General features: G+C 57.4%; 1 protein-coding gene across 2 annotated transcripts; it reads right to left on the bottom strand.

The window, feature by feature from the left end:
- Positions 1 to 267: 267 nt before the first annotated feature.
- PWWP3A (PWWP domain containing 3A, DNA repair factor) lies at positions 268 to 19,113 on the bottom strand. 2 transcript variants are annotated; one of them, XM_060007289.1, is made up of 14 exons: positions 18,983 to 19,113; positions 17,969 to 18,097; positions 17,309 to 17,394; positions 15,931 to 16,001; positions 13,692 to 14,423; positions 12,457 to 12,558; positions 10,706 to 10,776; positions 9,338 to 9,414; positions 8,816 to 8,876; positions 7,300 to 7,375; positions 6,911 to 6,961; positions 6,060 to 6,496; positions 4,822 to 4,910; positions 268 to 1,724 (listed from the first exon to the last, which is right to left on the bottom strand). In XM_060007289.1, exons 2-14 carry the CDS (start codon positions 18,020 to 18,022, stop codon positions 1,670 to 1,672), a joined length of 1,962 nt encoding a protein of 653 aa, XP_059863272.1. In that variant the 5' UTR covers positions 18,023 to 18,097; positions 18,983 to 19,113; the 3' UTR covers positions 268 to 1,669. The 2 variants fall into 2 exon arrangements, with proteins under 2 accessions (XP_059863272.1, XP_059863271.1); XM_060007288.1 differs by lacking the exons at positions 268 to 1,724; positions 17,969 to 18,097; positions 18,983 to 19,113 and adding an exon at positions 3,386 to 3,610 and having other exon boundaries at positions 15,931 to 16,069; positions 17,309 to 17,371.
- Positions 19,114 to 20,285: the final 1,172 nt, after the last annotated feature.

Raw genomic sequence — 20,285 nt, 5'->3', positions numbered from 1 at the left:
AAACATAATACAGTGGGAGTGAGGAACTGAAGACACCTGCTGGGGCACAGGACCGGGATGGGGCTGGGCGCCGAGCAGCGGAAGCCTCCAGCACTTCTGGTCAGCACCCGGCACACCTGAAACACCGGCTCGGCTGGGCTGACATGGGACCCGCCCCCCCAGCCAGGCTGGGGAAGGAGCCTCCAGAAGCAGCCATCGGGGACAGCGTGGCCGGCCCGAGTGCCCGAGGTGGGCTGCGCGTGGGGCCCAGGAAAGAACAGGCAGGGCTGCAAAACGGCATTTAATTCCAGTCTGAATAGTTCAATTCCACAACCAGAGCTCAGAACACAGATATATAAAAATACTTCACGATAACGGAATAGTCCACGTGGATGCCTCACCCACAAGAGCACCCTGTTCTCCATCCTGACCCACTTCAAGGAGGCTTGCTGTCTACACCTTTCTAGAAGGGAGCGAGGCCACGGTGGAGATGCTAGCGGGGCCATTCTCCCAAGCCTGGCCCACACGGGATGCCCCTCCGACCGCCCTGGGGGGCAGCTCAGCGGGACCTCCAGGGCCGTGTCTGCACCTCTGCTTGGGTTTCAGCAAAACCAGCAGAGACACCACACGCAGGTCCCCGCAGTGATCTCTGCACCTCCTTCCCGCAGGGACCCAGCCTCCCGTCAGGATCAGGGCCCGTGTCCCCGGCGCCTGCGAGAACCTCTCCCCAACTGTCCTCTGCAGCGGCCGCTCGCTGGCCGGTGCCGGCTTCAGGGAGGACTGGCCGAGCTCAGATGCCGCGGCGCAGCCATCATGGTGGGGACTTGGCTGTTTCCTTCCACAGGCAGCCTCGCGTCAGCTTAGAATAAATAATCCACCGTGTGTCGCTTTAAACCAGAACAGAATTTCTGTGACCACGTCAAGGACCGGGCCTTCACACAACTCTCTCCAAAGGTGGGGGGGGGGGCCCTGAGCCTGGAACCCTCAGGCATCGGGGGACCCATCTGTGCTTCGGGCTTCCAGACAAAGGACTGGTTTCCACTGGTGCCGGGCCGCGACCCCACGGCCCAGGCCCAGGCCGTGCACACAACGACCTTGGCCGGGCTGGGGGGCGCAGCAGCCCGGTGGGATCGTCACAGCTATCTGGGCAGTTGGCTGTGCGGTGACAAGGCCGGGCGGGGAAACCCACATGGAGGCCGGGCGGAAAGAGGCTGGAAAGACTGCCGGTCCGTCTGCTCTCCTGCACGAGTCCCAGCAGAGGCTAGAGCACGGGAAAGCAGCGGCTCTCGGGTCCTGCCTCTTACAAACACGGGTTTGCCTCAAAAACACGTAACAGAGGCACAGCAAACTCAGGAGCCGTCATAAGAGGAGCCACACACAGGAGGGAAACAAACGGAAAAATACACTGATGTTGCGGGAGCCGTACGTTCGTATCAGAGTCTTTAAAGCTCCTGTTTAATGTTGGGTACAGTGCTTTTCAACACAAAACACAAACGTGCACCTTCTGTGAACCTACACGGTACAGTCACAGGTAATGACGTAAAGTTAAAAAAAAAAAAATGCCTCTGTCCTTTCAAACCCTTTCAGGAGCTGTACCTTCCACAAGAGCCAGGAAAACAGAGGCAGCAGCCGTCAGGAAGGCCAACGGCCCGCCTGTGCTCCAGAGCGCAGGGCCTTGCCTCCACCGGCCTCAGCTTCGCCGGCTCCTTTCTTCCAGGAGCTGCGTATCAAATATTTCTTTTTCCCTGCAAAACCAAAAGGAGATCACTTCGTTTTAGTCAGCAATTCCCTCTCCCAAGGCAAGAGAAATCAAAGAAAAATAAACAAATGGGATCCTAACCAAACTTATAAGCCCTTGCACAGCAAAGGAAACCATCAACCTATGGACTGGGAGAAAATATTTACAAATGATGTGACTGAAGAGGGCTTGATTTCCTAAATATACAAACAGCTCATACAACTCAATAACAGAAAACAAACAACCCAATCGAAAAACGGGAAGACCTAAATCCAAATTTCCCCAAAGACATACAGATGGCCAACAGGCACGTGAAAAGATGCTCAACATCACTAATTATTACAGAAATGCAAACCAAAACTACAGTGAGGTATCACTCACACTGGTCGGAATGGCCATTGTTATGAAGACGACAAGTAACGGGGGATTTCCCTGGTAGCGCAGTGGTTAAGATTCCGTGCTCCCAATGCAGGGGGTATCACCTGATCCCTGGTCAGGGAACTAGATCCCACATGCATGCCACAACTAAGACCCGGTACAACCAAATAAATATTAAAAAAAAAAGAAGTCTACAAATAACAAATGCTGGAGAGGATGTGGAGAAGAGGGAACCCTCCACCCTCCTCCTACACTGTTGGTGGGAATGTTAAGTTGGTGCAGCCAGTATGGAAAACAGTACGGAGACGCCTCAAAAAAGTAAAAACAGAATTACCATATGATCCAGCAATCCCACTCCTGGCATATACCCAGACAAAACTCTAATTCGAAAAGACAGGTACTTCCCTGGCGGTCCAGTGGTTAGGACTTCACCTTCCAATGCAGGGGGTGTGGGTTCCGTCCCTGGTCAGGGAGCTAAGATCCCACATGCATCATGGCCAAAAAACCAAAACACAAAACAGAAGCAATACTGTAACAAATTTAATGAAGACTTTAAAAATGGTCCACATCAAAAAAATCTTTAAAAAAAAAAGAACAGATACATGCACCCCAACATGCATTGCGGCACTCTTCACAACAGCCAAGACATGGAAACAACCTAAATGTCCATCGATGAATAGATAAAGAAGATGTGGTACACATATACAATAGAATACTACTCAGCCATAAAAAAGAACAAAATAATGCCATTTGCAGCAACACAGCTGGACCTAGAGATTATCATACTAAGTGAATTATTGTAGTTTTTTTTTTGCCACGCCACACAGCTTGTGGGATCTTAGTTCCCCAACCAGGGATGGAACCTGGCTGCGGCAGTGAGAGCACCAACTCCTAACCACTGGACCGCCAGGGAAATCCCCATACTAAGTGAAGTAAATCAGGCAGAAAAGGAGAAATACCATACGACGTCACTTATATGTGGAATCTAAAATATGACACAAATGAACTTCTTTACAAAACAGACACAGACTCACAGACATAAACAAACTTATGGTTGCCAAAGGGGAAGGGTGGGAAGGGATAAAGTGGGAGTTTGAGATTAACAGATGCACGCTGGTATATATAAAAAAGATGAACATCAAGGATTTACTATATAGCACAGGGAGCTATACTCCGTATCTTGTAACAAACTGTAGTGAAAAAAATCTAAAAAAAAGAACACAGACACACACACGTGTACACATATAACTGAGTCACTTTGCCGTACACCTGAAAGTAACGTAATATTGTAAATCAATTATACTTCAATTAAAAACAAACAAACAGGGCTTCCCTGGTGCACAGTGGTTGAGAGTCCGCCTGCCGATGCAGGGGACACGGGTTCGTGCCCCGGTCCGGGAAGATCCCACATGCCGCGGAGCGGCTGGGCCCGTGAGCCATGGCCGCTGAGCCTGCGCGTCCGGAGCCTGTGCCCCGCGACGGGAGAGGCCACAACAGTGAGAGGCCCGTGTACCGCTAAAAACAAACAAACAAACAAACAAACAAAAAAACCAACCAAACAAAAAAAAAAAACCATAAACAGAGAAGTGAGTGTTTCATAGGGACCAAGTTTCCGTTTGGGAAGATGAGAAAGTTCTGGAAATGATGGTGGGGATGGTTGCCCAACAGTGTCAATGTGCTCAATGCCACTGAGCTGTGCGCTTAAGAGGGTTAAGACGTTGAATTTTACGTTATGGGTATTTCACCACAATGAAGAAAAATAAACTACAAAGAAAAATTGGTGAAACAGCAAATTGTCCTTTAAAATGGCTATCTGTTAACAAAAAATTACATGATCAGTTAGTTGACTGGCTGCCCCTCTCAGGATCAACAAGGAATATGATCCCGAGGGGGACGACCCAAAGGTAAACGGAACACAGCAGCCTAAGAACCCCAAGAGGAGACCCAAACCCTGTCGTGGTGCCGAGGCTCGATGGTTTGTGCACAAGAACCTAAACGCAACTACGGTGTGAAAAGAAGCGGGAGGTGGATGCACCAGGACAGACCCGCTGCCCGACTGACACCCGGCCCAAGGGACCCCTGGCTGCCCAGGCTCGGCGCCTGAGGCGGCAGGGCGCGGCCGGGGCACAGCCCATGGCCCTCCATAGGCATCTGGGGCGCCTGCAGCCGGTTGAGGCTGCGGGAAACTCAGGACGCCCTCCGACCGGCAGCCCGAGCGGGAGGGTGGTGCCAGCTGGAGATGGGCCGCTCAGACCTCACTCTCCCGGGAGCACCGTCTCTTTACCGGGTGTGCAGGGCAGCCGCTGAGGCTGGGGACAGTCTGTACCACGAGACCCTAGTTGAGTCTTCAGCCTGTCACCGCCACGCGGCCCCGCCTGCTCCCAGCGAGGCCTGGCAGCCCGCCCAGAGACAGGATTAGGGGCTCCAGACCGCCAGTCCAGGGCGCTAACCACAGCAACGTGAGAGGAACATCTTGATCACCGCATTCTTCCCGCCAGCCAGGGACGTCCGGGCAGCGGCTGCTGCTTAATCTCACTGTTTCCTCAAATAGCCGTGGCATCGAGGCAACGGGGAAGAACGCTGGGGAGGCAAACATCAGCCCCACGAAGGACGCAGGGCGTGGCGGGCCCAGCTCTGCCCGCTCGGACCAGGGCCCCTCAGCCCAGCCACCGCAGCCGCCGGCGCGTGGAGACGAAGCCCTTCGGGACGCAGCGCGGCCTGCCTACCGGTAGCTGAGTGAAGGTCCTCGTATGTACTTCTCCTCAGCCGTCTTGTAGTCCACAGCATCCACAGCGGAAATCGCGCAGATGATGGCCTGCAAGAGGGCAGCGCACGTCAGGCTCGGGCCAGGCCCGGCGGCTCGCACGGAGCTTGGAGGAGGCCGCGTGGGCGGGTGGTCCAGCCACGCCCCGGCCGCCAGGGCCCTCCCAGCTCAACACTCGTGCAGTCTGCAAAATCTCTGCTCCTGGTGTTTCCTAATTCAATCTACAATGCTCTCTTTTGGATGAGACGAAACTTCATGTCACTAAAAGCAGCGAAAGGCAGAACCTGGGGACTTCCCTAGCGGTCCAGTGGTTAGGACTCCATGCTTTCACTGCCAGGCCTGGGTTCAATCCCTGGTTGGGAAACTAATAAGATCCCACAGGCCGTGTGGTGTGGCCATAAAAAAAGAAAAAAAAAAGGAAAAAAACAAGAAAACACAAAGAAGTAATCTGAATATACAATAGATGTCTGATATCAAAAGATCACTGTTACTTTTTGAAGTGAAATCATAGTATCGTAGCTATTTATTTTTGAAGAGTTCCTCTGGTTCAGAGCAGGGTCTCTCTCCCCTCTCAGCACAGCTGACACAGGGGCCGTCCTGGACTGTGGGGTGTGGAGCAGCATCCTGGTCCCCACCCACAGGATGGCAGAAGCCCCCCACTCGTGACGACCACAGACAACCCCAGACATCCCCCAGTGTCCCCAGGGGGCAGGATCACCCTTTGTAGAGACACACATGAAAGTATGCAGGGATAAAAAACAATCCAGAAGGAGGGACTGGAGGTGCAAGTGGAGCAAGGCCACACTATTCCAGCTGGTGACGGACACGTGAGGGTTCACGGCGCTACTTAATTTTTCTTAACGTATTTGAAACCTCCACAACGATAAAGCTCAACACTTTAGAGCCTGGTGACATTTTCCCACACATTCATTCATGGCCAGCAGCATCCTCCCTGAACTGAAGAACGGCCGAGGGGCCGTGCACCAGCTCCTCGACCGCCCGCGCCCCAGCTGAAGCGCGTTCGCAAAGCTTAAGCTCCCCTTCCCCTGGGCCAGGGACCAGCCGAGGGGCCCAGGCCGCAGCACCCAGCCCACAGCACCTCGGGGAGACGGCTCAGGCGGCACCGCCCCGGGAAGGCTTCTGGAGAACGACGCCCAGGCCCCGGCACCCCAGGGTGCCGCAGGGTCCGCCGGCGCTCACCTCGGGCAGAAGCACGTCCAGGACGAAGCGGATGCCGTCCGCGTGCCCGCGTGCCAGCAGCCTGCTGCCCGCCTCCTGGTACACCCCCTGCAGGTACTTCACCACCAGGTCCAGCTGCTCCTCGTCCTCCAGGTAGGTCTCCACACAGGTCACGTACTGACCCGAGCTCAGGAACGTCTTTAGCCACCTGGACGGCTTCCTGTTCTTCAGGATGGCCCGCAGGTGGCTCTCGGCACCCCGCGCCTTCACGATGTACTCCACCAGCTTCTGGTTGGCCCGGTCCCGGGCGGCCCGCGAGCGATCAGGGAGCACCTTCCTGCAGGCCGGCCTCCTGCCCCGCGGGTTCCCTGCCAAGGCCTCCTCGGGGCCCACCCCGCTCAGCGGGGGAAACCTGGTCCCCTGGACGTCCCGCTGGATGGACTTGCGGACGGGGGAGCCTGCGGAGGAAGCGCACTCCCGTGACTGGGCGCCCTCGGCTGTGCTGGGACGGTCCCCGAGGGCTCTCCCCCCAGTAGGACCCCCGCCCCTCGTCCCAGCTCTGCCCTCCACCCTGCTTCAGCGGCACCCTGCAGAGGCCAGTGACAGGAGGGCAGGGAAAGGGCCACGCAGATGCCCCGGCGCCAGGCGGGTGACCTGGGCGCTGGCGGCAGGTGTGGGTGTGCAGCCGCCCTCCCGGCCCCACGGCACAGGGAAGCAAGGGGACCCCGTGGACCCAGGCATGGCTGGACCGTAGGCCTCAGGCTTGGGGCGCGCTGCCCGCCGCACACACCCCTCCAGAGCTCAAAGAAGACTGCCGCTCCTAACGGGCAAAAGAGCGGGTCCCACCTTAAAGGAGCTGCTGGTGAACTTACTTATATCAGCCGCGTAGTATTCCAGGAAAGAGCCTGCGAAGGAACCACAGCCTGCACAGGGGCGGAAGGGAAGTCAGGTCACACACAGGACTGGACTCTGCCGGGTCGTCCAGCCGGTGTGCACCCTGACCTCAAGCCCGAGGACCCCCCATGGCCGGACCTGGGACAGATGGAAACCAACCCCGATTCAAAGGAAACTGTTCTGTTCAGACCCAGGATGAGCCTCCACCAGGCGCCTGCCCATCCGCAGGGATGGGGAGAAAGCCTGCTCGGGGCAGGGCTAGACAGCTATGGGGACCGGGCCACCCTCCGCCCTCGGGGGCCCTCAGGGGAGGCCCCGCACTGCTGCCCCCCGTCACTTCGTGCAGGGGCACCGGAGCCCCACGTACCCAGTCGGACCCTGTAGTCGGTGATGAGGGAGACGCACCAGCCGATGGCCTGGTCGAAATCCTCCTTGGCCTCGTCCTGCAACAAAAGCCAGACGGCGGGCGTCAGCCGGGAGCACCTCCGAGGTCCTGCGTCCTCAGTCCCCTCGTCCAGGAAGGGGCCTGCAGACGCCCCCACACAGGGCTCCCTGCGAGGCATGTCTGGGGCCGGGGCTGCTCAGAAAACGGTCACCTGTGAGCCAAGCCCTCGGGGCCGAGAGAGACACCACAGACCCTGAGAACAGGAGGGCGAAAACCCACCGCAGGGCAGCTGACAGGCCATCAGATTGACAAGACGTGAGGTTGCAGGAGATGAACCCCGTGGAAGACGCCTCTGGGCCCGTGGCCCTCGACTGTACACGGTCAGTGGGAAGAAGTGCTGCCCCGGGGGAGGGACCCCTGGCCTGTGATCCTCACAACAACCCAAGGCCGTCACCCCCGGTGAGAACCCCTAAGCTGGGATGACCAGCGAGACCAGCCTGAGACCCACAGGCGTGTGATGGGAGGGGCAGGCAGCTCCAGAGGAGGAGGGTGCTTGGGCCGTGGCCAGGCCCGCTGACCAGCACCTGCGACAGCAGGGTGGCGCCGGCACATGCCTGAGCTCCCACGGCCCGTTTCCAGGGGACGTGCCCAGGCATCCGGGTCCCGCGAGACCCACGCGCCATCGTCTTGAACCCAGGCGTCCTTGCGATAAAACCCATTCCTCAGGTATTTGAGGCACACGAATCTCAAACTCGATTCCCCCCCCCCTGCCCCCGCCCTCCGGTCCCAAGAGCCCAAGGCTGGGTCCAGCGTGGGTGCCGACCTTCCGAGCAGTGCCCGCACTCAAGGCCCGTGGCCTGCTGCCCTCAGAGAACAGATGGTCGGCGGGAGACGCCCCGACAGCCCTACCGCATCCCACTCACCCTGGGAACCAGCTCAGACGCTGCTTCCCACACGGGAAGGCATCACCCCATGCCGAGCGCAGAGCCCACTGACCGGGGGCCAAGCAGACACCCACGTTGGAGCGGGGCTCACGGGCCCCACTGCCCGACCCAGTCGCAGTCTGTGTTTTTGAAAGTTGGGACAACGAAGTGGTGGGTGTTTCAGAGTTAACAGACAGCACCGTGTGGACCAGCTCCTGGGGACTCGGGCTGGGCCAGTCACAGGGCCACGGCGATGGTGTTCCCTGATGTATGTGGCACTCAGGCTCAAGGTCTCGGGGTCTATGGTGCCCTTCCCGGGGGCGGCTCAGACACAGCCGCAACTTGTGGGCCTTGGCCCTGGGCTCTCCCACCTCCCTTCTGCGCAGGGCGCCCTGTCCTCCACGCCAAACCTGCTCAGTGGGGAACGGCCAGCAGCCGCCCGAGGGGCAGTGACCCCCAGCGGAGCAGCCGAGGCCAGGTGCCACTCCCACAATTACCGCTGTCTGAAGGGCCTCGTGGTGGTTACCAGCCACCAAGCCAGCCCTTCAAAGCAGCGCAAACAACCATCCACGTACCAGAAGCGCCTGCTTTTCTTTACAATCAAAGTGCTTCAGTCGCCGGAGAGACACCGTGATGCTGGAAGCAGAGAGAGCAGAGGTTCACGGGAACCAGCCCCATCTCGCGGCCCAAAAGCGTCCTTCCTCTGGGAAAGCGTCGGGCCTCTGCCAGCGCCGGCTCGTCGGTGGAGGGAGCCCCTCGGAGCCGGGCCCAGGTGTGCCCACACTTCCAGGCCGGCTCCGGGCAGACGGTGCTCCTGCCCTCAGTCGAGGACTAGGGGGGTGACTGGGCAGGGGGCTGCTCACGGCCCCTGTAGGGAGCCAACTCTGCTGCAGTTTGTGGGAAACGGGGGCCCAAGGAGCGTCTGGCAGGGCTGACTCTGGAAGCTGACAAGCAGTCTGGAAAACCCGACCATCTGGCCGCGTCCCTGAACACCACCTTCACAGGGATCCTCATCTGGGGCTCTGGACCCCACCCCGGCCCCCTTCGCCAGCCTCCACCCAGAAGCACTCGGCAAGAGCAGAGAACAGTGGGTTTACCCTCTCCCTTTGGGGTTCATGTTTCCTTCAATGAAAAGCACACTCGCTTTCTTATCTCTTCGCCTGACGCTTTTGACCTGTTGGCAGATCCAAGAAAACCAGGTGTCAAGGACCCAGAAGGTCGTGGGTTTTCGACACTTTCCTGATGTCACCTCGTCAAGCATGTGACGAGGAACGCAGCCGGCTTGGACTGACAGCCGACACCGGGGAACGCTCAGAAATCGTCGCATGGCCCTCAGCGCCGCTCCGACCGAGCAGAGCCAGGGCTCTACAAGAGGAATCACGGCCGCTGCCTTCAGCACTTCCGCTCGGCTCAGGGCGCGATCCTTCTCACTCTGGGGGATGGGCAAAGCGAGCTCCGGGAGGCCAGGTCAGGCGGGAGGCGGCAGGCTGTGGACCCCGGAGGGGCCCCCCCTCCGTGTCACCAGCGCCGTAGGTGAGGCTGGAGCCCGCACACCACTGGCACCCATGAACCAGCAGGGCCCCCGGGAACTGGGGAAAGCGGAATGGCGGGGAGAAGGCTGCCAACCGCAGGGGGACACGGCACCTCGGGAAGCGAGGGTCCCCGATAATCAGCCCCCCAAACCCGGCCACGGAGCTGCACGGCAACCCCGGTTCAACTGCACGTCTGCGCTCTATCTACAGGTGCCGCAAAGATTTCATTCTGTCCTTCCCGGGACGGTCAGTCACGTGTCAGGAGGCCATGCTGACCTGGACGAGCTCAGACTCATCGCGACAACAAAAGCCGCTCCACTGTGGCAGCTATCTTTCGGATTTACACGCCACTGCCTCTTCCTAGAAGTTAAAGGACTACAGCTAGAACCATCAGGACCCTGTCCCTGCCAGAAGACGGGGGGGGGGAAATTAAGGTGGAAATGGCAGGAGCGAGGGCAACCGGGTGGTGCCCCTGCCTCACAAATTCTCCAACTGACCATGGGCACCGTCCAAGCAGGCGGAGGAGGCACAGCCAGGACGTCAGCCACACTTAAGGGTGTCCCCTGCACTGGGGGCGCAGCCAGGACCTCAAACACCTGCTGTGCAACCGATGCCCACCCTAATCTGCTCGCTAAAAAGCTGAAATGTAGAATATTGAAAATGAGCAAACTGTGGGCATTTTTTGGAGGCGGGCTTTCTAAGCCTGCTTGATAAAAACCTGACCTATAAGCCTCACAATCCTTTGTGCCAGAAGGCTGAGACCCCCTTTCCTTAGGGAAACGTGTCCACGTCGATGCTCATGTACCCAGCGTTTCCCCAGTAACAACAGAACAGTGAACCAGCTGCCCGGGTCCTGGTGTCAAGAATGGAGGACGCTGGACCTCAGGCTCGGGGGACCAACTGAGCAAGCAGGGGGCAGAGAAGGATTCTTACCACTGCGGGCCAGAAGGGGTATTTTTGGTATTTAAGCCAGACCAGCATTCCTACTTCAAACGAACGTGGTTCTAGAATTGAAAGAAAGAAAGGAAAACAAAAAGAGACAAGTTAGATCCATACCAGGCACGAAAAGCGACCGCTGGAGAAAACACAACCACGGAGACACTGTTCAAGCCCAGCGTCGACCCGAGAGTCTGAGGGGCAGGTTTGTAACTCCTGCCCCTGGAACCCAAATGCCGACCACAAGCGCGGCCAGGGCGACAGCTGGTTTCCTAGCAGTGACCGTGTGCCGTGCTCGTGGGGACAGGGGCGGGCGGGGGCTCGGTGCCACCTCTGCCGCTGCTCTGCAAGCCTCAGGTTACTCCAGGATAGAGCACTTTTTAAAGAGCTTGGCACATAAACAGAAAGGAGACCACAGCACACAATGAAGACCCCATATGGGGACTGGATTTCTGAGAAGCTCATCTGTCTGGGAAACTGGGGGCTTTAAAGGGTTAAAATAAAGAGAACTATTCAAGCAATCGTAAGATAACTACAAGTAACTTCTCAACAAAATTTAACTGCATCCTCAACCAAAAAAGTTCCAGAATGTGTAAATAACTCAAATATTCAAGAACCGGCCGCGCTGTGGTGTCTGACAGGAGGAAGGGCTGTGAGAGAAAGGGGACCTGGGGCACAGGGAGCCGCCTGGGGCACACACAGAGCGCTGGTCACCCGCGAGAGGAGCGTCGTGGCCCCCAGGACGACGGGTCACGGGTGCGGACAGCCAACCCGGGCCGACCGGCCAAAACACCAGCAAACCAAAACCAAATGGAAGACAAAACCGGGAGAAAAGAGCCAACGCCCGGGTTTCTGGGGCTGTAACTGACCCCCATGTGGAGACGGGGACGGAAACGCCCTCTGCAAGAAGGCACAGCGGCCCCCCTGCGCCCAGCGAGCCCGCGGGGAGCTGACCCCAGTGACTCCCCAGGAGCCCAGGCACTGCAGCCCAGGCGGAAGCATCCAGACACTCCAGTAACCAGCCGCCACCAGGAACAATCGGCAGAGCCCGCGGGAAACGCCCGAGACTCGCGTACACAGAAAGGGCAGGGAGCCTGCTGCGTGGGGACGACGGGGGGATGGGGTGGGGTGGCTCCAGGCCAGCCCCCCGGCCGTGCAGGAGAAGCCCCCAGGCCTCCCGTGCTGCTCGTGCTGCAGCCTGTGCACGCGTAAATGTTTCACAATAAAGAGATCCAAAACCACCCCCAGACCACGTTAAGACTAACGGTTAACGGGCGAGTCTAATACTGAAACCGGTCCTCAGTTATTTAGTTGAAAGCAAACTAGCTTTCCGTTCCTGGCCGGTTCTGACCTTGGGGCCTGTGTCTGACCCCCTTCCGGGGAGGACAGGGGCAGCTGACCTGTGCCCGGGGGCGGGGGCACTGTGCACACATGGGGGCGCCAAGCCCCTGCTTCTCCGGACGCCACCCGGGAAGGCTGCGAGGCAGCGCCAGGCCACACCCAAGTGGTGGCGACAGAGCCCATCTATTCACTTGGCTGCCGTCCTCCGTCCCCTCTGAGGAGACAGCAGGGAGGCTGGGCTGTCGCACCCCAGGGAGCCCCCCTCACGTGGCTGTCCTGGACAGCGGACCCCGGACTCCCTGTCTGTAAGCCCTCGGCTCAGGACGAAACCCAGGCAGCGCCGCGAGAGACCTTCCCCGGACGTCAGGCACCGCAGGCCTCCCCCAAGGAAGGCGCCGCCAACTCACCACGGTATAGGAGGATTCTCGGGGGCTCCTCGTCCTCCTCGTCCTCTGCCAGGAGAGAGTTCACGGCGTCCAACTCCACTGACTCTTCAGAAGGTGGACGGGCTGCCAACAAGGGTAGATCAGACTTTCCCCGTCACAGTCCTGGGGACTCAGCCCGGGAACACCACCTCCTGATACATGGGCATCGGCGCAGAGAGCAAAGCTGCCACGACGCAGACTTCCTCGCGGCCTCGCTCAGGCAGGGCACGTCGGTTAAAGCACATTCAACAGAGTAAGAGAGAAAGGAGGGCAGGAGAGACCGCGAGCGCAAGCAGGGAAGGTGGAGGAACTGGGCAAGTGGTCCTCGCGTGCGGCTTGTCCCTTCACGCAGGCGCCCTCGGACACGCGGGGAGGGGGTGGCCCTGGGGCCAGGCCCCTTGGGAAACCATCCCCGCGCCTCCAGCGCTGGGGAGAAGGCCCCTTTCAGGGGCCGAAGAAAGGCAGAAACCCAGGAGTGACTGCGGGGCAGGCAGAGCGCAAGGTATCAGCCGTGCAGAAATGAAGATTTGCAAATTAGCATTTCAAAACTAAGTGGGATGCTACAAGGTCCAAACGGAGGGAATCATAGCGCCTGGCTGCAGCCACACAAAAATACACGACACGGGAATCCTTAAAAAGTCAGGAGCCTTTCAAGTGAGTTAATCACTTCTGAGATTCCTGCCAATTTAACGGGAGTGCATCATGGCTTCTGCCACGGGAAGAAGAAAGGAATTAATCCTCGGGGAGCAGATGCAGCATTATCACAGCCACATGCTTCCGCCCCGCGCCCCTCCACTCCCTCCCTCCGCTTCAAAACAAAAATAAAAACACGCAAGTATTTGGGAGCAGTTGAGGTAATTATAGCCCAGTGGGAGAGACAGACGAAAAGGACTTAGGAGATCTCTGCTTGGGATCTATCTTGGTAACAATCTAATTCAGGATCTGGTTAAAAATACACGGGTGGGGCTTCCCTGGTGGCGCCGTGGTTGAGAGTCTGCCTGCCGATGCAGGGGACGCGGAGCGGCTGGGCCCGTGAGCCATGGCTGCTCAGCCTGCGCATCCGGAGCCTGTGCTCCGCAACGGGAGAGGCCACAACCGTGAGAGGCCCGCGTAACGCAAAAAAAAAAAAACACGGGTGTCTGGCTCCGGATGGGCCACAGGAGAAGCAGACGCCGCCCCCTCCCCGGCACACGCCTCCTCCTCTCTGGGGCTTTTACCTCCCTCCAGGAGCCAGGCGTCTCTGGTCTCCTCTGCGGGGCCGAGCTGAGTGGGGCTGCGCGGAGCCATGCGGGGCCCCGGCCTCTGGCCGCTGTCCGGGCACAGGTGCTGGGCAGGGTGGCCACGGGCACTGGGGCCGCCCCGAGGACCCTCGGCCCCACCTCCGGGAGAGGAGCGCAGGGCTGCCAGGCCGGCCACCATCTCACTCTCTTCCTCCCGAGCTCCCTCTGAGGACGGAGGCGCTTCCTGACCCCAGCTGGGCCCCCGTGCTAGGTTCCTCTCCCGTTTACTCGGTGTCGTTGTCCGGTTCACCGTCCGGTTTGCCCGGTGTTTTCTGGATCCCCGTCCGTCCTGAGCACCACTGCCGGCCAAGGAGACAGCTCGGGCGCGCAGGCCTCCGCTTCTCCCGAGCCCCTTCTTGTGGTCCACTCTGCACCCGGGGTCCTCCTTGCGAGCGGGCAGGCCGGACAGCCTCTGGGGCGCACGTTCCCTCCTCGTGTGCCCAGGACTGCCCGACGCATCTTCGTGGAGCAAAGGCGAAGGGCTGGAGTGGCAGAGCGAGGAGGCCGGTTCCGTGGGCTTCACTCTCAGAGACTGAGTGGTCCTCTCTTCCCTGGAAGAGCGTCCTTGACGCGGACGGGTCCTCTCATTCAAAACATCCAGAGCCACGCGGAGCGACCGCCTGTAGGCCAGCTCCTCCAGGGGCGTGGCAGCAACCTCGTTCTGCAAGGCTGAAGGACAGAAAAGGAGCAAAGCCTGGTGATGGGCCCTCCACCGGCTGGGGCGTCTCATTGGGATCGCTGGTCTCGGCACCTGAAGGGAGGCTGACGCTTCTCACCTACATCTTCCCAAAGGAGGGACCCGGACGACAAAACAACAGTTGAGGGCTGCAAGGTTTCCCTTTCCCAAAAGCAAACTGACTGACCCTACCCTGATTGGGTTACAGAGATACATTCCTCCAGGTTACAAAACAATGCCGCCGGCAAAACCTATTCAGAGTTTGTCCGATCCTCTCTCAGCCTCACAGTTTCAAATTCAATCAGGGTCAACAGAAACCCACACCAACTAAATAAGAACTCTGTGGGCAGTGCACTCTGGGGTGGGGGTGACGAACAGACAGCTACGAGGCTCCTCTGCAAGGGCGTTTCCAAGCCAGCAAGCGGCACCAGGGGCCTGGGAACTTCAGCCTGAACAGCCTTCCTCGTTCACTCTGACGCGCAGGCGCCGTGCTCTTTATCTGAACGAGGGGACAGAGGCGACGCCACAGCTCAGCAGGCATAGATTACGCCTCCATCAACACAGTGTTTGCCCGTCTAAAGGCAAAGGCATCCACAAGCAAGTGGCCCCCCAACACGGGCTGCACGGACAGTCACGGCATCCGAGAGGTGCTGGTCGTTGCCGCCCGAGGTGGGCATCGTGCTCTGAACGAGAGCTGTTTCCCCAGAGACGCAGGAACATGGACCCTACGTCACAGTCACCTCTGGAAGATACCCTGGGTAACCTTTATGCAAGACAGAAAGCTCTCCGCACGTGAAGTAAGCACTCCCAGTCTCAGCAGGGAGAACGCTTCCGCGTCTGGGCCTGCGGAAGGGCGCGCCTAGGCCGGTGCTCGGTCTGTCTCCCCCAGGGTGTGTGCACCTTGGGCAGAGCTGGGCCGGGCTCAGGCCAAGTCTGTCTGACCTGCGACGAGACGCCAAGGAGGCCGGAGTCTGGGCTCCACTTCCAGCCCGCCTCACGCCGCCCCCCGCCCCGACAGCCCGCAGACACCGTGGCAGCAAGGCTGGTGCCAGTCACACCCTTTTTTCTCCCCTGGGCTCAGCGATAGAATTTAAATACACATCCAACTGCTTCTCAGACCTTGGGCGGAGGCCAGACCAGCAACAGAAGCACCTCACTCTTGCTACGCGATAAGCAAAAAACATAAAAAGAGGAAAAGCCTCTCCCTTTCTTCAGGGAGGCGCCCCCCTTCTGCACGGCCTGCAGGGCCGCGGATGTGGCCTGTGGACCCTGACGCCACCACTGGCCATCCTGGGAGTCAAGAACAGGATGGGCTCGAGGGGCAAATTCTAGAAAGGGTGAAGAAAACAGACCCATCTCCTCCAGCTCAGGGAAATCACGTTCCCTTGTATGAAGGGGAAACCCTGAACAGGGTCGCTTTGCAGACCCGAGTCTTCATCTTCTCCCAAACTGCCTCTTACTTCATTAAAACCTCAGAGTTACTCAAAAACATGGTCTTACCTAACGAGGAAGCGATGCCTTCGATGTGAGACTTCTTCAGGATCTGGGCTCCCGTGCTTTTCACCTTAATTCTGCAGGGACAGGAACGGCCGTTATACGCCACCAGCCATGCCACCAAGACGTTTTCAAACATGTTTTGCTTTAAACGACAAAAGAATTAGATTCATTTTCTTCCTTTGCACCCTTCCACTCAAACCAAAAGTCACGGCCAACTGGGAATTCATGCACCTGAGGTGAGAGGCAGCAAGGACCCTGGTGAATGTTTTTTTGTTTTTTCCTTTCCCCTTTTAAGACAGAAAAGGTTGGCTGGATTTAAGAGCAAAAATAAATTCAGGGCTTCCCTGGTGGCGCAGTGGTTGAGAGTCCGCCTGCCGATGCAGGGGACGCGGGTTCGTGCCCCGGTCCGGGAGGATCCCACATGCCGCGGAGCGGCTGGGCCTGTGAGCCATGGCCGCTGAGCCTGCGCGTCCGGAGCCTGTGCTCCACAACGGGAGAGGCCACAACAGTGAGAGGCCCGCATACCGCAAAAAAAAAAAAAAAAAAAAAGAATTCAAATTGTGACTTTTATGCGGCAAATCCCACTTTCAACTGCACAAATAACTCCTTTGTTAGATTCTCAGGGTAGAGGATAATGTCACTAAAAGCTGTTTACAGACCAGCAGGTGTGTTTTAGTTTAAAAGGATGGGCTTTCCTTTCAAACTCGAGTATTCAATTACCTTCCCAGCTTCAGGGAAAGTGTGAGCTGTGGACTAAGCAGGCTTAGGAGCGGCTCTGAAGAAAGAGGGATGGGGACGCAGGGAGGCAGGGGCAGGAGCTGACTTGGTTTCATTCTCTATTTAGAATTGGGAATTCTCCCGTCAGACACACATGACCTGGGCATTTTAATCCTTCCCGGTCATCTACGTCCTTCCACCACGGACGATCAAGAACACAACGTAACGTGCTTCCCCCACACCCATGTGTTTGCCTTCTGAACGCTAAACGACAGTTTCTTATGAGAGGCACAGGCTCAAACATCAAATATCCCCAAACTCAGGGGACTGTTACATAAGTTTCTGAAAAAAAGACACACAAATACATCTGTGGGAAGGAAACAGCCCTACTTGAACCCCAACGAGCGTTTACCTCCCGTTTAATTTACATTCGTTCCATTTTTGTACTGATCTCGCTGGACATCAGTACCTCGTATGCATCTTCAATTTCCAAACTTTCGTGAAATAAAATCAGTTGTTTTCCTCTTTGGGTTATTTTGACCCCATTTATAACTAAAAAAATAAGAAGCCCTTAAGAGTGCTCTTCGCTTTTTTGGGGAAGGAGTGGTGGTATCCGAAATCCCATATGGAAAAAAGATAATATCACAAAAACACAACACTTAACTTTTTGTCTAGGGAAAGTATCTGAACGTTTAGAAAAAATTCCTTTTTTCTCTTATTTTTGGCTGACTTCTCAGTTCCGGCCAAGACCTACATTAGAAAAAAAGAAGAAGGAAAACAAAGCCTTGTTACTAAGACACAACAAACAGCTAACACAATGTAAGAAGCCGTGGCGACCCATAAATACAAATGCAGCAGATGATTCTTAAAGGAGCAAAGGACTCCAGAGGCAGGGAAACCGAGGCACAAGGTGCAGCAGCAGATCCAGACCAGTACCAGGGTTTTATCTGGCCCTCTTCCCACTATGCTGCTGGGAAGTCTCCCCGAGATACTCCTGTTATTTACTATCAGGGCTCCCGGCCAGCTATTTCCTTGAGTTACAGCCTTACATGCCTTTTTATGGCTGACTCTGTTAAATTTGTTTTTTTTTTTTCCCCAGTGTGAGGAAAAAAAAAGACACTTTCGGAAGCATAACCTTGTAAGCACTCAACCAAAACCCCATTAGACGGGGAAGGAGGGAGAATCGGTGCCAACGGAGAGGAGCGCCAACTGTTCAGACTCAATTATTTCGCTGAAGCAGCTCCTAGGTATCTCCTGATAAAGATTTTACTTGTCACCCGAAAGTCATTTCTAATTCCTGAAATTACAGAAGAATGGCTGTCACCTTTGCAGGCCATAATCGCTTTTTCCATCTGCAGAGGACATACTTGGCATCCATCGTGATTTAGACTCATGTGGTAAGCAATAATGATTTGGCACAAACAAAGTACTTGAAGGTCTGACGCGATGTGCCCTGCAACAAAATTTGCACGGTGGTTTATAACATCCTTTGCTTCCCATTTCAGCGCAGACACAACCCTCAAGGGCAAAGGTTAGCGGGGCTGATCCTCAAGGAGATGGTTCAATTCCATCATCCTGCAATGAGTGGGCTCAATGCCAAAAAGAAGTGACTGGCCTCAGTGCCTAGGGAGACGCCTGGATGATTTTCATAAATAAAATACAGCCAAAGTCCCTCCCAAAGGTTCTGTCTAGATTACTTTTAAAAGGCTCCTGAATAAATCAGCCTGCCTCCAACATCGGCGGGAGAGGCGTTGTAAACAATCAAAGCTTAAAAACAATCAAAGCTTACAACCCTCCCATGTTTGGGGAGTTAACAGTTGACCACAGCGCAAAAAAATAAAATCAGAGGAAAATGACTGCTCTTTTGGCTGCCGTGTCCCTGAAAGGACTGGACAGCTGCAGACCGTTGATTACATCAATGGGGAAGGCTGGTCTGGCGGTGACAGTAAAGAAAAGGACGTGGGGGGGGGTTCGTTTGTGCAAAGAGGGGTTCACCCCGGCAGGAGAGGGTGGGTCCAGTTAGCAGAGGATGGGGGCTTCAGGGAGCGGGGGGGCTTCAGGGAGCAGAGATAGGGGTTTAGGCAGCAAACGAGGGGCTTCAGGGAGCAGAGGTAGGGGTTCGGGGAGCAGAGATGGGGGTTCAGAATGCAGAAGTGGGGTCCAGGCAGAAAAGGGGTTTAGAGAGCAAAGGGGTTCAATGAACAGAGACGGGGGCTCCCGCGGCAGGGCGGGTTACCGCCCTGGGAAGCCTCTTTCGGGGTTCGCCCCTCCCCCAGGCCCGCCCCGCCGCCTCAGCCCCCGCCCGGACGACCCGAGGGGCGCAGCCCGCCGGGCTCACCCAGCGCCCCGCCTCCCCAGCACGGCGTCCCCGAGCCCGGTGCGGAGGGCGAGGTGGCCGCGGCGGTCCAACAGCGGTTGCACCCGCGCCGCCCCACGCGCAGCCGTCCGCGCCCGCGCTCACCGCCTCCGCCGCCGCCGCCGCCGTCGCCACCTCCGCCGCCGCCGCTCCCGCGGGCCGGGGGCGGGGCCAGCCTGGCGGCGGTACTAAGCCCCACCCCCCGCCGCCGACCAATGGGGAGCCCGCGTTCGCGCCACGGCCCCGCCCCTTCCGCCCGGATGGGCGCAGAGAGACAGGCGGGCGCGCGCTAGGCTGACTGAAGGGCGCGGGCGGGCCTGCGGGCTCGAGGTGGGCGGCGACGGCGGCGACCTCCATCTTCTGGCCCGTGCTCCCGCCTCCTCCTGCCTGCGCCTGTCAGGCCCCCTTGGCTCTCGAGGCCCCTCCCCGCCGAGGCCCTGAGGAAAGCCTCGAGAGCCTTCCAGAACCTTCCATGGCCTGAGGCGCCTGCGGTGAGGCGTCGCGGCGGTTCCGACCCGCGCCCACCAGAGGGGTGGTCGTGCGTTTCGCACATGACCCACTTGTGTGGGCGGTGACCGGGGAAGCAGGTACCCCGCCGGCCGCGTCAGTGCGGTGGTCGCCGTGGGGTCGGTGTGAAGACACAGTGTGGGGTTCAGGTGTGTGAAGTGGCGACCCCACTGTGTGTGTGTGTGTGTGTGTGTGTGTGTGTAAACACGTCTTCATCTTTGACGTGGTTCATGGTTCAGTAACCAACATAATACGTTTTTTCTGCCATCATCCAATTAGCAAAGGTGAGAGAAATCCTCAGGCCCGGGCCCAGCGCGGGTTGTGAGATGGGCAGCCGTAATTCGGGTCTGCTGAGACGTGTGAATTGGTACCTTTCTGGAAAACGACTTGACGTTATCTGTCAAATGCCTCGAAAACGTTGCAGACCCTCCAACCCTGCAATTTCCACTTCCAGAGATTTATCGTAAAGATATAATCAGATGTGCACAAAGATGGGTGTGCAGTGATGTTTTCTGCAGCGTTACCTATATCGTGGAAAAAATCAGGAGGCCCTGAGATGTCCAACAGTAGAGGTGTGGTTAGCTAAAACATGATCGAAGTTATTTTTTGAAATGTCTTCGGTAACAAGAAATATTTATGATGCATTTCCAGTAGAAGGGGAAAAACTTTTAATGAAAGCCAAACAGACTCTGAGAAGGGTGGATCTTGTCAAAGGATGTTCCCTCACTGACTCTGCCAGTCATTCGTGCTGCTTCAGAAGTAGACCCTTTGGTGCAGC

Source organism: Delphinus delphis, chromosome 3 (assembly GCF_949987515.2).
Source record: "Delphinus delphis chromosome 3, mDelDel1.2, whole genome shotgun sequence".
Taxonomy (NCBI): Eukaryota; Metazoa; Chordata; class Mammalia; order Artiodactyla; family Delphinidae; genus Delphinus; species Delphinus delphis.
The sequence above is the reverse complement of the archived record's forward strand: the minus strand, read 5'-3'. Positions and strand labels throughout refer to the sequence as shown.

What these genes read in the sequence shown, in the direction of transcription:
- PWWP3A (XM_060007288.1), bottom strand. Translation starts at nt 16,063, where the DNA reads ATGTTTGAAAACGTCTTGGTGGCATGGCTGGTGGCGTATAACGGCCGT. An exon ending in AGGCATCGCTTCCTCGTTAG is followed by an intron (nt 14,424 to 15,930) that starts GTAAGACCATGT and finishes TCTGTCCTTCAG; the next exon opens with CCTTGCAGAACGAGGTTGCT. An exon ending in AAGAAAAGCAGGCGCTTCTG is followed by an intron (nt 7,376 to 8,815) that starts GTACGTGGATGG and finishes CTTTTGTTGCAG; the next exon opens with GACGAGGCCAAGGAGGATTT.